Source organism: Dermochelys coriacea, chromosome 4, assembly GCF_009764565.3.
Source record: "Dermochelys coriacea isolate rDerCor1 chromosome 4, rDerCor1.pri.v4, whole genome shotgun sequence".
Classification (NCBI taxonomy): Eukaryota; Metazoa; Chordata; order Testudines; family Dermochelyidae; genus Dermochelys; species Dermochelys coriacea.
In genome coordinates this window covers 68,791,074-68,806,681 of record NC_050071.1, presented here as the reverse complement: position 1 = coordinate 68,806,681, position 15,608 = coordinate 68,791,074, and the positions used below count along the sequence as shown (strand labels likewise).

Sequence of the window (15,608 nt, the reverse complement as noted above, 5' to 3'; positions counted from 1 at the left end):
CAAAAGAAATAGTATTTTTCAATTCACCTAATACAAGTACTGCAATCTCTTTATCATGAAAGTTGAATTTACAAATGTAGAATTATGTACAAAAAACACCTGCATACAAAAATAAAACAATGTAAAATGTTAGAACCTGCAAGTCCACTCAGTCTTACTTCTTGTTCAGCCAATCGCTCAGACAAACAAGTTTGTTTACATTTGCAGGAGATAAATGCTGCCCACTTCTTGTTTACAACGTCATCTGAAAGTGAGAGCAGGTGTTCACATGGCATTGTTGTAGCAGGCGTCTCAAAGTATTTACGTGCCAGATGCGCTAAAGATTCATATGGCCCTTTATGCTTCAACTACCATTACAGGGAGACATGCATCCATGCTGATGACGGGTTCTGCTCGATAATTCAATTCAAAGCAGTGCGGACCGACGCATGTTCATTTTCATCATCTGAGTCAGATGCCACCGGCACAAGTTGATTTTCTTTTTTGGTGGTTTGGGTTCTGTAGTTTCCGCATTAGAGTGTTGCTCTTCTAAGACTTCTGAACGCATGCTCCACGCCCCATACCTCTCAGATTTTGGAAGGCAATTCAGATTCTTAAACCTTGGGTCGAATGCTGTAGCTATCTTCAGAAATCTCTCATTGGTACCTTCTTTGTATTTTGTCAAATCTGCTGTGAAAGTGTTCTTAAAATGAACAACATTTGCTGAGTCATCATCACATGAACTATATGGCAGAATGCGGGTCAAACAGAGCAGGAGGCATACAATTCTCTCCCAAGGAATTCAGTCAGTCACAAATTTAATGAACACATTCTTTTTTAAACAAGCATCATCAGCATGGAAGCATGTCCTCTGGAATGGTGGCCGAAGCATGAAGGAGCATACGAATGTTTAGCATATCTGGCATGTATCATACATTGCAATGATGCTACAAAAGTACCATGCAAATGCCTGTTCTCACTTTCTGGTGATGTAAATAAGAAGAGGGTATCATAATCTCCTATAAATGTAAACAAACTTGTTTGTCTTAGCGGTTGGCTGAACAAGTAGGACTGAGTGAATTTGTAGGCTCTGAAATTTACATTGTTTTGAGTGCAGTTAGGTAACAAAAAAACCCATATATTTGTAAGTTGCACTTTTACGACAAAGATTGCACTACAGTACTTGTAGGAGGTGAACTGAAAAATACTATTTCTTTTGTTTATCATTTTTACAGTGCAAATATTTGTAATAAAAAATAATATACACTGATTTCAATTGCAACACGGAATACAATATATATATATGAAAATGAAGAAAAACTGAAATTATTTAATAAATTTCCATTTTTATTCTATTGTTTAACAGTGTGATTAAAACGGCAATTAATCAACAGCCCTACTAATGGCTCAGATATCTCCTCAGTCAGCTCCTTGAGTATTCTAGAATGTTTCAAAAACCTCTAGCGACTTGAAGACATCTAACTTGTCCAAGTAATTTTTAACTTGTTCTTTCCATATTTTAGCCTCTGATCCTACTTCCTTTTCATTTGTATTCACTATGTTAGATGTCCGATTGCTACTAAACTTTTTGGTGAAAACAAACAAAAAAGTCGTTCAGCACTTCTGCCTTTTCCACATTTTCTGTTATTGTTTTTCTCCTCTCATTGAGTAATGGGCCTACCATGTTCTTGGTCTTCCTCTTGCCTCTAATGTATTTGTAGAATGATTTCTTATTACCCTTTATGTCTCTAGATAGTTTAACCGCATTTTGTGCCTGGCCCTTCCTAATGTTGTCTCTACATGCTTGCGTTGTTTGTTTATATTTATCCTTGGTAATTTGACCTAATTTCCATTTTTTATAGGACACTTTTTTTTAGTTTCAGATCATTGAATATCTTCTGGTTAAGCCAGGTCTCTTGCAACATTTCCTATCTTTCCTTCACAGTGGGATAGTTTGCTTGTGTCCTTAATAACGTCTCTTTGAAAAACTCTCTCATACTATTTTTCCCTTAAACTTGCTTCCCTTGGGATCTTACCTACCTACTCCCTGAGTTTGCTCAAGTCTGCCTTCTTGAAATCCATTATCTTCTCTATGCTGTTTTCCTCCTACCATTCCTTAGAATCATGAACTCTATCATTTCAGGATTCATTTCTTGTTTCTGTTTCACTCTTGAATGTGTCAGAAAACATTTTAGCTTTAAATAAGATCTACCACTGATGTTACAATAAGGGACTAAGAAAAACCTAAGCAAGAACCATCTTTTACCTTTAGCTTACTAACTGAGGACTGGTCTACACTAGTGCGGTAAATCGATCTAAGTTTCACAACTTCAGTTATGTGAATAATGTAACTGAAGTCGATGTAGTTAGATCCACTTACCGTGGTGGCTACACTGTGCTGTGTCGATGGGAGAGCATCTCTCATTGACTTCCCTTATGCTTCTCAGGGAGGTGGAGTACTCAAAATCAACGGGAAAGTGCTCTCCCATCGATTTAGCGTGTCTTCACCAGACCCACTAAATCAACACTTGCTGCATCGATTGCAGCAGTGCCAATCTACCGGTAAGTATAGACATGCCCTGAGTTTACCAGAGGAAATTTAGGAAGGCCAATGAAGTCTCACATTTACATGCAGGAAACAGTCTATGAACAAGTGTACAAAGTGTACCTGTTTTACTAGTTTCTTTAATCCGGCAGCAATGCAAGCCTACAGGCGTTCAGTTTCCACACATACAGGAAAATAAACGGATCCTTTTTTGGTTCACTTAATTGCCAAGTCTGATCTTTAAAGGCGCATGTTCTCACAAAAAAAAGTTTTTTCTAAAAACCAGGTAAATGCTCTTTAACAAAGCCTAAAACACAAGTAACAAAGCCTAAAACACAAGTAATTCTTGTACAGAATTTTTAAAAAAGGGATCTCCTGCTCATGACCATCTCTAAATCAAAGTAAACAAAGGCAGCTTAGCACAATATATATGAACAGCTAGTTAAAACTAATTTAATGGTGACTTAATACCAGCTCACATTGTTTATCCAGGCCCAAAAGACCACTACACTACAATAACTCCATTGTAGTAGTATTATGTATCTATTTGCAAAAACAAGTAAAACTCAGTATGTTTGTTTCAAATGGAAAATACATCATGTTCATGGAACAGCTAATACCAAATCATGGTATTTCAACTTTTTTCTATGTGCCAAAGCGAATCAAGGAAGAAGCTCAAACTCATTTTCCTGTTAACAGATGAACTGAGAAGACAGTCAGTTAGCATAACAATAGTATATATAGATTAATACCTAATAGCGGTAGGACCAATCTATAATTATTTGCACATTAGTGCAGTTGTATATAGCTATTCTGCATTGAAACTGCAAAACCACACATTTTTTGAATATTTGTTCATTTAATAGATTTGTTCATTTAGTAGACAGTTTCCTAACATATGATCTGAATAGACTGAACACAGCACTTCCAATCCTATTAAATGTATTACATGTAAATATCATAAGAAGCTACCTGTAAGTGGGAGCCTCTCAGGTATTCAGTAAATCAGTCTACAGACACAGTATAACAGGATCTATTATATTATATCTTAGGTATTTTACAACCCCCATGACCATGATACATGAGCATCTCACGATCATCAAGGTGTTTACCCTCACAACACTTCTGTGCTATTTGCCCCATTTTACAGGTGGGGAACTGAGGCCCAGAATGACTAAGACTGCCCCAAGGTCACACAGACGTCTACAGCAGAGCAGGAATTGAACACCTTATCTCCCACTGCCTAGGTTAGGGATCTAACCACTGCATTATCCTTCCAAAAGATTCAGGGCAGCCTTTTTATCTTAGCTTTTAACGTCTCTGGGGCAGGGACTACACATGGCGTATTTGGACGGCACTTTTTAATACGAGTATTAGCAAAATATAAATAAAATATATTTTTAGCTAAAATAAACATGAGGATGACAGAGGAATATATTTCCATTTATAGCCAGTTCCAGGACACAAATACATGTGATGACATTCAAAAGTGCAACTCTTATTTCAGTAGATCTAGTCCGAATCAAAGCTAGACTGTCTTTTCAATATACAAGTAACTACAAACTGTAAGATCACTCACCAGGTCACATTATATAAATTACCAACCCCAACATCATTAGATTCATCTTCAAACAGCCAGGTAATCTGGAGCTGTGAAAATGAAAGCTGCATCAGACTCAGAAGCATTAAACCTGTGGATATCGGGCCTTTAACATCCCTCATACTACTACTAGGATACAGACATTTTACTTCTCATAAACACAAGAGGAAGCCAACACTGTCAACATTAGACTAAAATATGTCCTCTCAGACAGAACCAGCATCCAAAACACACAAGGCTGCTTGCAGGGTCAGGCAGAAAATCTCTACACAAAAGCCCTGACAAGAAGAACTTCATTTTTAATTGAAGTTTGGGCATCCATCTAATGTTATGTACTGAAAGATAGAAAGATATAGATTTATAGAAACACATGGTTGGAAGGGATCTTGAGAAGTCATCAAGTCCAATCCCCTGCACAAGTAGTCATCGAGATATATACGGAGAAGTTTTGCCCCTGAGGAATCAAACTTTTCCTGAATGGGCAAAAAGGAGCTGCCAGGAACACATGAGATGAGTATTAACAAAACCTCTGTCATTTTTGATAGTGCAAGAGCTCTCCACAATGAGATTAAGAGGTCGGTACCCTTGCTAGTTTGACAGGATACAGCACAGCATCAAAGACTTATTATGCGTCTGACTGAGCCCTCAGACAGTAACACCACAAGCCAACAATATCCAAAGAGAACTAATTAGTAAGATGTGAAGTTACCATATATGGCCTAGATTGCTGCAAGGGGTGGTAATGGAACATTTATTTTGATTTGTAAAATGGTAATATGAAGCCTATCACTTCCAGGTCACTGATTCAAACATGGCTAAGACCAGTAGTGACTCCAACTGATGGCTATTCTGTGGCCAAGAAAGAGCTGATAATCTCAGTCCAATGCCCAGTAGAAAACTGATCATTTCAGGCTGAAAGACTGAAGCGCAAGTATGTGGTGCATATAACAATGCACAATTTTTTTCCCTCAGGGTTTACTATGTGTGAATGGCTAGTGATCTAATGCTCAGCGCAAGAAAACGGGGGAGTGGAGAAACAAAGGCAGAGGGTAACGAGCAACTGGAGACCTAAATAATACAGCTTACCAAACAGCACCTCTTATTAAGCAACCAGCATTAACTCTCCAGAATAACTACTTCAGATCTTAAAGCAGCAGAAGCAAAGAAGAGGGAAGGGCTGAATCATCTTGATACATGGTAAGAAAATATTATAGTGGGAGGGATAATAGCTACATTTTTTATTTGTATTTTTCATTGTTGATTGGACTCTTTCATTGCGACATTTCTAATCTCTTTGAAGTGTGTCTGCCATGAATGAGTCATAGGTAATATCAGCTGATTGAATGAGTGGGATGGGCAAAGTCCTTGTGCTAAATACTGATTGATATAAATATAGTGCTAACTAGCAAGAGTCCATCCTTGAGCTAAAGAAAAAAAAAAGCCAGACTTAGTAGGCCACTGACAAAATGAGAACATAGGAGCTTGGATCAAGTGGTAGTAGGTGATTTAGTGGACTAATATAAAGGAAATGTTCAATAAACTAAACTTTAATTTAAAGGGGGAGGTTTATTTTTGTTTTAAGACAAAACTCAGTGCAAACCAGCACTGTCAGAGTGAAAACTCCCAGGTAGCTATGTAGGTAGAACACTAGCAGCAAAATGATAAGTGTGGGGGATGCCCAGTTCACTGAACTAATGGTATGCTTCAAAGCCCACTGAAGTCTTTCCATTGACTTCATTGATCTTTGGATTAGGCCCAGAGTACAGGATGTGCGAGTACTAGCCTTGGGAGCATGAACTACCTTTCCATCACAAAGGTAGGGAATTTTTTCCACATCAGTGTAGAAGCACATTTGTAGTGTAGAGGATCTTATAGCTGGTGCAGCTATACTGTGAATAGAGGACTCCACTTTGCAGTAATGGTACTTTTCTCAAGCAGAGAACAGCCACATTTCATAACACACACACACACACACACACACTTGACTTTCACTAGAAAACTTACATGATTTTAGTACAAAAACCCTTTGTTTGTCTATTTATTTAAGGATTTGATGATACATTTTCTACTAGACAGCAAGATTACTGTCAATCTATCATTTGAGAGAAACTACAAACTAGTGACTGGTGTTTTCTTTGCAACACCTGCAGTACTGAGGATTTGAATGTAGGTAATCAATGTCTCAGGGAGCCTGATTTTGCACTTTAAAAAAAGGAGAATTCTGTGATCACACAATTTCTGTCTAATATTTATCTCTCTTTCTTAAGGTTAAGATTCTAGCAGTAAATCCTATTATCTTTGCAAGTATAAGAAAAAGAAAATCAGCTTATTTTGCAAGAGCCCCCAAAAATGTCAGAAACCACAGAAACCATTAGGAGAAGTCCTTACTCTCTTACCTGTACATTTTCTTCTGTAACCTGAATTTCAGCAGTGTAAACATAATCAATAAGCATTCTCAGTGTCCAGCCATCCACTTCCTTTATTCGAACTCTCTTTGCTCGACTCTCACTCATTTCACCTGCAATACAATTTTGTAGACAATTAATTTAGTCATCGGGAGGCGAACTACTGTCAACAAAGCTACTGCCCCTTGTTGGGGATGGTTTTAATTTTGTCACTGGGAGACCTCTCTCCTGGCGACAAAGAGCAACCACACAGCACACCTTAGAACAGCTGTTGTAGGTGCGCAGCGTAGGCATAGCCTAAAGGTAGAATAACCCAGATTATCTGAAGTTACTAAAAGGCTATCTAAGGTACTTATGTGGCCCCTATCACCATAGAATCTGACAGTCTCTTTATCAGGGCTCCTTGCTTCTCTCACTCATTAGGTTCTACCTTTGGACGGGAAGGACAGACCAGGGCTAGCAAGGGTGAAGCTTCTCCATTCCTGCCTCTTCTCGAGTTCCTCTGTCAGAATTTAGACTCTAGAGCAGTGGTTCTCACCCGGGGCCTCCGGGGGGCCGTGAGCAGGTTTCGGGGCGGGGGGGGCCACCAAGCAGGGCCAGCATTAGACTTGCTGGGGCTCAGGGCAGAAAGCCAAAGCCCCACCACATGGTGCTGAACCTATGTAGCTCTGAAACCCACCACCCGGGGCTGAAGCTGAATCCTGAGCAATTTAGCTTTGCAGGGCCCCGTGGCGAATGGCCCTGGGCAACTGCCCTGCGTGCTACCCCGTAACGGCGGCCCTGGCTTTTATATGCAGAAAAACAGTTGTTGTGGCACAGGTGGGCCATGGAGTTTATAAAGCATGTTGAGGGGGGAGGCCTCAGAAAGAAAATAGTTGAGAACCCCTGCTCTAGAGGAAACACAGGAAATGCCTGACTGAATCAGACCTGTGGTCCATCTAGCCCAGTATTGTGTGTCTGACGGTGGCCCATACTAGATGTTTGAGAGGACGGTGCATGCAACCTCACGTTACGAAAAGTGGGATAATCTGTCCTCCACATTATATCTCCTCCCAATCCTTAGTAGTTAGAGATTGGTGTAAACCCTAAAGTGTGAGGTTTAATATCTTTCAAAATGTTAGCATTTACAATTATAACTCTGGATGGAGAAAGAATGCAGAAAATTCCTCCATTTTTCCCTTTGGTTGTAACCAGTAAAGTGAGTGAAACTTGCAGGTCAACACGTAGAAATGTGGATTATTAGAAGTGTAACATAATAAGAATTAAAGATTAAATTTAGGACTTTGTCAGTGGAGAATAGCCATATAGCATAGGCGGCATAGTTGATTCTTATTAGAAGGAAGCATTTGCACCTGTAGCACACAGTCTGCCAATCCTTCAAGCAACACTGGTGTTGGGTTTAAAACTCCCACCACACCAATTCACTGAATAAATGGTTAGTCTGTTTACATAGAGATATTTTGAATGTGTGAGATAATAATACTCAGCATTTAAAATACAGCTAACTTAAAAGGCTTGCAATTCTACATTATCAACCAGATGGAAAAAAGCATAATAGAAAAAGTTGCTTTCATTTGAGTTTAACAGAAAACTAGGATGATTTTTTATCAGATTAAAAACAAACATCAGTGCTCACTGGTAATCTGTGCATCAACCACAACTGAATACTTAAGGATTAATAATTGGAGAATTCTTTAAATGTCATTTCTATGCTGCACTAAGTGGGTATTCAGCCAAAAATGTGGGGGTGGGGGGGAAGAGAGAAGAAAGCACAGAACGGAAGACGAGTCAGTCCTAGCAGAAAGAAAATATTAACAGATTTCAGTCAATTCCATATCATAAACAAATCAAGTCTAACCTACATTTACAGTTTAATCTCAGTAAAGTGATCCCTGTTTCCCAATACACAGTTGTGTATAAAACTAGAACTTCTGATCCTAATTTGAAACTTAGTTGTCAAAATTTTGTTTTTACTCTTTACCTGCATGCCCCATGTCAGGAATGCAAGATACATATCACAGTGATTATTTCTGATGTCCCATGTCATCAAGAAAAAAACATTAAGGACCAGAGTATATCACAGAGTAGGAGAAAATAGCCAAGGAATTTTAAAATAAAATTATAAAATACACATTTAATAGTAATTTTCATTTTGACAGCATCTTCCATGAGAGGGTTTCAAAGTAATTTACAATCAGTGAAGAAGTAATTCCACAACATTCAAAATCCACTGGGAGGTAATTAAGGATCTAAACCTACTTTAGCCCTACAAAACATCTAACATACCTGCTGTAACAACATAACTGAAAATTATTAGCATGGAGTGAGAAGAAACAGAATCCAGCCTGTACAGAAAAGTTATTGCAACAATACACAGCATATCTGTCCCTCAATTATCCAAAGACTATCAAAATATGCACTCCAGCTGCCAAAGCCACTGAAAGCGTTCATGTCTAACAGCTTACAACACTATGGGACTGAGGGGAAAGAAGAGATGTTAAAGGGAAATAATTTACTTAAAGTCCAGAAAAAAGTGATTTAACCTACTGTTACACAGGATTGTTACTTCTGAAAAGATTAGAGAATCTCTTTCTCCTTTACTTTGAACATGACAGCAATTTACATAGTCATTTTCTACTGTTTCCACTGTTTGTATGCATCTTTCACACAGAAAAAGGAAGAGAAAAATAAAAATAAATAAAACGAGAGAAATACCAAGAATTGTCAGGAGGACTTAGAGGAAAGAGAATCACCTAAACCTACTTTTAACTCCCTTTATACAAGAGACTGGATTTCAAGATGACAGTTCCCTTTTAAGTTAGAACAAGCTAACATCTAAAATAGACAAGGTTCATTTAATTTTAACATCTTATTAAGATATAAATAAAACAAAGCAAAACAAAACTCTTTTGCCTGAGCACTTCAGCATAGTCTGCTGATAGTTAAAGGTAACAAGTGTTAAAAACATTTAGTACCTGTAAACATGGCATGGAAGTAAGGGCTGCAAGCGGCTAGCACGACTCTATGAGCTGCAATTTCCATGTCTTCAGCTACTATCGTCACATCACACAACAAGTTTTGACTGTTTTGAAAAAAATATCAAAGGAAGAGTAGTTTTACATCAGCAAATCCATAGTAGAAAAGCACATAACATCTACCTCACAGTAAACATGATGTTTTCCCCAACAAAAACAATGTTGATAAACCAAAATTTTTAACTCTGTTTCAAAAAACACATGGCTGTATACTTACAGCTGGTACTTGGGTTCATGCAGCTTTCTAGGCACAAACTAATAAATTCCGCTTTCTTGCTCGGTTAAAAGACTTGTATGCCAAATGCAGAACAACTTATATCAGCCAAAAAGAGTTTAAGGCTACATACTCTGGAGGAATCCTCTTTCCATGCCATGTATCAATATGGACAAATACTAAAAAGTTAAAATTTGTTAGTCTCTAAGGTGCCACAAGTACTCCTTTTCTTTTTGCGAATACAGACTAACACGGCTGCTACTCTGAAACCTGTAAAAAGTTAAGGTTCACTCCCAGGTAGATCAGGGCTATGAACTTCCTAGTCAGTGATGAGCCCAAACTTCAGAGTGGCTTTCTTTGTTGTATTACTTTCAAAGTTTGTGCCTTGTTTACTATTCAAAATCACCATAAAGTCTTCTTTGTTATTGCTGCTTTTCAAGTATATCTTCATCACCAAAAATCTCCAAACCAAGAAAAATAGCTTAGGTTATTCTAAGGTGAAACGTAGCACGCCTTCTTTAGTTGGTAGCGTTGTTTAGCGATGTTGGTCCCAGGACATGAGAAAGACAAGGTGGAAGAGGGGGTTGGGAAAAATTTATTTCAGGATGCAGTACCCATCCAGTATGGCTTGTAATTTTTTGATGATATCCCATATGGATTGCAGTGTGGTGCGGTAGCTGAGAACTAGGAGTGTGCGGTTGGTTGATTTTTTTCCTGTATTGAAGCAGATTCTTCCAGGATATTTGGATGGACCATTCCACAATGAAATCTACTTCTCCAGTGAAGTATCTTTGTTTGGTGAAGGCAGTTTTAAGTGGGTGAAGTGTGTATCTCACAATTTCTCCTTAGAGAACCAACACCCATCTATCAAACTCTCTAGAACACTCCCCCACCAGCACCAACCTGCAGGACATCACAATCAGCCTCAACAAGGAAACGCTACAGACCACTATATACAAGAAACTCATGGATCACCACACTTACTTTCACAGATCTAGTAGCCTCTCCAAACACAACAAGAAATCTGTTATCTACAGCCAACCACTCACAGAATATGCTCCAAGAAGGAAGTCCAGGATACACACTTAAAACTGCCTTCACCAAACAAGGACACTCCATCAGAGAAGTAGATTGCATCATGGAACTGGTCATCCAAATATCCCAAGAAAATCTGCTTCAAAAGGAAAAGCCCCACCAACTACACATCCCTAATTATCACTGGAATCTGTGTGGGGTATCACCAAACAATTGTAATCCATATTTTATGGGGACCATATCCTGAAAGAAATCTTTCCCAAATCCCCTCCTCTGGTCTCAAACAATCCCCTCTCCCCTAACATCAGAAGCAAGCTCCCCACAAACCAGGACACACCAAATCAAATGACAGCAGATCCTGCTATGACACATGCAAAGCCTGTAGACATATCTCCACAGCTAAGTGGATCAATACCCCCCACACCTTCCAAGATCCATAGGTCCTATCAATGCCTATCACAACATATAGAGTACCTCATCCAGTGCATCAAATGCCCCAACAACGACTTGGGGGAAGCCAGGCAATCACTATATTCTCAACAGAACTCACATAGAAAAACGATAAACAACAAAAACACCTCGTCACCCGTGGGCAAACTCTTCAAAAAACTATCACTCAATATCTAACCTCTCAGTTCTTGACCTTAAAGGAAACCTGCACGACACCTTCAAATGGCAAACCTAGGAACTTACATTCATAACTTTGCTAAAAACTTAGGGCTTGTCTACACTAGAAAATTAAGTTGACCTTTTTTTCATAATGGAAGGGTACACTCTGAAGCAATTCTATGACAAGCTTCTCAGCTGCAGAATCAGAGTCTACAAAAGGGTTCTAGCGGTAACATAGCTTTGTACATATGCAATATAAGAAATCAGTCTAGGTTTTGTAATATTAACCGTTTTCCAATTAGAATGTTTTTGAAAGTCCTTGTTTATCAGCTATTAAAGCTGTTTGGGAGGCATGAGTAAGAAAAGTTCCATCACAATAAAAACGGATTACTGCAAGGCATAAAGATAGGGACTAAATGGACAATTTGTAGGGACTAAATGGACAATTTTCAATTTTTACATCTGCATAGCAGATCCACAAAATCCACACCCCTGAGAGACGTAGCTATCCCATCCTAACCCCCAGTGTAAATAGCAGTAAGTCAACAGAACAATTCTTCCATCAACCTAGCTACCGCCTCTTAAGGAGGTGAATTAAGAACCTCTCCCTTCAGTGTAGGTAGGGTCTACACCAAATCACTGTTGCAGCTGTGCTGCTGTAGCATTTTAAGTGAAGACATACCATTGGTGTATAAGAGTTAGTAGATGGGTGTCCCAGTGATCAACACTAGGATCGATGTTAAGCATATTTGACAACTACTTAGAGGAGATTGTGACTTACAAAGTCGCAAGATTTACCAAGGACAAAATTATTCAGATTAGTCAAGAACTGTAAGGATTGTGAAAACCATTGATAAGATTTAACAAAACCAGGTAAATGGGTAACTTGAAATCAACCAAGATTCAATGTAGGCAAGTGAAAGGTTATACACATTGAAAAGAATTTAAGTGTTCATGCTGAGGGATTCTTAAATAGTTATAACCTTACAGGAAATATCTTTTGAGATATGTGCACCTCAGTAGACATTTGCTTAGATTGCTGCACAAATGAAAGAAAGTGAGCTGGGAGGCAGTATTAAAAAAATACTCAATAATACAAAAAATGGCTACTTAAAGATACTGCCTTATTTTGAACAATATAATGCCTTTTAATCAACTCATTCTCAAAGCTGATAGTGTCCTTCAGTGGTCTTGTGTAACAGCAGTCAAAGGCATAAAGAAGGTTTCCATAGAAAGATTAAAATGTTTAGGATAATTTCATTTGGAAAGACAAGCAAGGGAAAGTTAGAGGTTTAGTAAACAATAATGAATACTTTCAAAGAGGATCAAACACCTACTAAATAGTTCCCATAATATGAAAACAGATCTTAAGTTAAAAGGCAACAAATTTAAAACTGAAGGAAATACATTATGCAACACATCGTCAAACTAAGATGCATTAATACGGAGTTTTTAATACTTTCTATTAGAGTCTAGAGGAAACAGACAAATAAACCTAATTAAGCCAATTGCTCTGAAGTCAAGCTTAAAATAATTAAGTTTATTATTTCAAATCCAAAAGGAATACAAATACAAATATAATGTGACCTGACAAGGTCCTAAAATTTTGACATAAGTTTTACTCAAACTGAAGCTACCTTTCAGTATCATCAGTAAACATTTGTGGCAGCTACACTACTAAATGCAACTATAGTTGAGATTTGCTTGGCACCATTTCCATTTAAACTTCTCAATTGTTTATAAATATGAAACAAAAACTGCTTGTACTCTCTCAACAGCAATCCTAACTTTAATAAATCCTGAAAATTGAAGTACATTTTTAAAATAATAATCCAGGGCCTTCAACAATGAACTCTGCTGGGAAGTCACCTCCCTTTGCCTACAATGCAACAGCAAAACTGAGATTGGGTTTGTTACTTCTGGGCATGATACAACCTACGATTCATTATAGACGTGACCTCTATTTCTACACTCTCTCTCCTCTCCAAAAAAAATCAGTCACTTGACCCTGCAGCTCTGCCATATTCCTTGAGGTTGTGAATCTGGTTACCATAATCCTTGGAGGAGCAAGAAATGTGGTAGGGTGTAGCATGACAGCCATTCAGTTTGGTCAGCAGCGTAAGGATGGGCAGGAACATTTAGAAGGGGATAGCTTACTCTCAGGCTACGTATGATGTCTTTTACTATATGGTCAGTGTGATGTAGATTGCAATCTCTTTGGGGCAGGGATTATCTCCATGTTTGTCCGGAGTGGCACAAACTGTCAAAGTTCAATAAATAACTAAGTATGGCCACAGTGTCAGTAGCAGCAAGAAGACATAGCCACATGCAACAAGTGATGATCAAATATTGAGGCAAACTTTACTAAGAGATACAAATTGTTGTTTTATGCCAAAAGAGGTTAATATTTTTAGGTAAGATAGGGAAGAAAGGTAGGTATATGAAGTTTAAAATCTCAGGCTTTGTCTATACTAGGGAAATTCTGCAAAAATCTTTGCGCCGTCAACACCTATTCAGCTGAATCAATGTTAGCAACTGTTGTAAGACCAGCTATAAACAGTTTTGAGTACCACATCACCTAATTATCTTACTAAATAGTCTAATTGACATGATACTAAGAACAGTATCAACACAGGGCTTCCAGTATTGCAATGGTTGGAAACTTGACAACAAAAATTTCTTAGTGCATAAGAGGCCTATGTGAAAAGTGACCTCTTAACTGAACCTATTTGGAATATACTGTGCAACAGATAGCATCACTGAAACAAACAAATTCTTCAAATATTTTTCATACCCTAAGCAGGCTTGGAAAGATTAGATTTTTATCAGTAAATGTTGGTCAATATCAATTTCACTGTACATACACAAATCGAGGAATGAATATCTCCAACAATAATAACTGAAATTTACAGATAGGCAAAGTAAGAAAAATACTCCTTGATATCTTTAAATCAATGATTTACTTTGTATATTTTGATGTGATGTTAACAATTTGTGTTTTTAATTATGATGAACTAACTTGAATCTCAATATCTACTGTCATTAAACAATTATTGTCTGACCCTCCATAATTTCATGCAACTGTGAAAATTTAAATATATAAAAATAAAAAAATGCTTAAAATCTATAATGTTGTGCAACTTTGAAAATTTATATCCAGAAAAATGCTTATAAATAAAAACACTTATATCTGTTGAAATTATATAAAAAACCAAACTTTGAATTCTGCCAAGCCAACACATAAGCAATAACTCTGGCTAACTTGTCAAGGGTGATATGAATATATAGTATAGATTCCATCAAATTACTTTATGACTACCAATAAGTTATCACTTTTTAGTTTTATAATTCATCTTATTGGTTTACCTGGAAAACTACGTTCATGGGATTACACATCCTATCTAGGGCAGAAACTTAAATTAAAAAAATCTGTGAACAACTGAAAATGGATGACCCCATACACGTGCATAAAATGAATACAATACGTACCTTCTTAATTCATTCATAACTTTGAAAGCTTTCTTCATATGCCAAGGATTCACTGTAACAGGGCAGTGTTTTTCAGTATCATCATCATCTTTCAGATCCACTGGCTTCTGATGGCAAAGTTTTGTACATCTATAAACAAACAAGACAACCAAGTTTAGTTAACATTTCTGTCCACTTGAAAATCATGGTCCCATCTCATTTTTGCCAAACTTACTTTTTACTCAGAGTGATTTCAAATTCCACATTACCAACACCCAGTACGTGTTTTGGAAAATATACCAGGCACCTAGTAATACTAGTCAGAGGAATGCATCTACTAGCCAGGTTGATGATAAAGAAGAATGTTAGCCTAGTAAACTCCATGAGCAAAGGTACTAGTGAGATGCCCATCCTCCCCCTTACCAATCCTTAGCTTCTGGGAAAGAAATGGGCACTGGAATTTTTACCTAAGTGCTGTCCCTGAGTCCTGTTAAGGCAAGGTGGAGCATCTTTCAATTAAACCTATGATTAGTTGTTCCCTGATCATAGCTGAGGCCTGGCCTGACATGGGTGATTAACAAATGAGGGAGACCTCATTTCTTGGATAGAATTAAGGAGGTAAACAGATTAGGTTGAAAGCAGAACTTGTGTGCTAAATAAGATAAATAAATAGGTCAGTAGGCTAAAAAAAACAATGTCTTAGCCAGATAAGATAGGA

At 37.8% G+C, this 15,608-nt stretch overlaps 1 protein-coding gene across 3 annotated transcripts in view; it reads right to left on the bottom strand.

Moving 5' to 3' along the window:
- Window positions 1–15,608, bottom strand: part of KLHL2 (kelch like family member 2) — a 104,993-nt gene that overhangs the window by 84,131 nt on the left and 5,254 nt on the right. For 2 of the 3 annotated variants that reach the window (XM_038400387.2, XM_038400388.2), the window contains exons 2-4: window positions 14,912–15,040; window positions 9,505–9,611; window positions 6,521–6,642 (exon numbers count right to left, since the gene is read on the bottom strand). In XM_038400387.2, the coding sequence (XP_038256315.1) occupies window positions 6,521–6,642; window positions 9,505–9,611; window positions 14,912–15,040 (358 nt within the window). Of the gene's footprint in view, window positions 1–6,520; window positions 6,643–9,504; window positions 9,612–11,287; window positions 14,322–14,911; window positions 15,041–15,608 lie in introns of those variants that run through there. The other variant, XM_043513311.1, reaches the window with a different exon arrangement.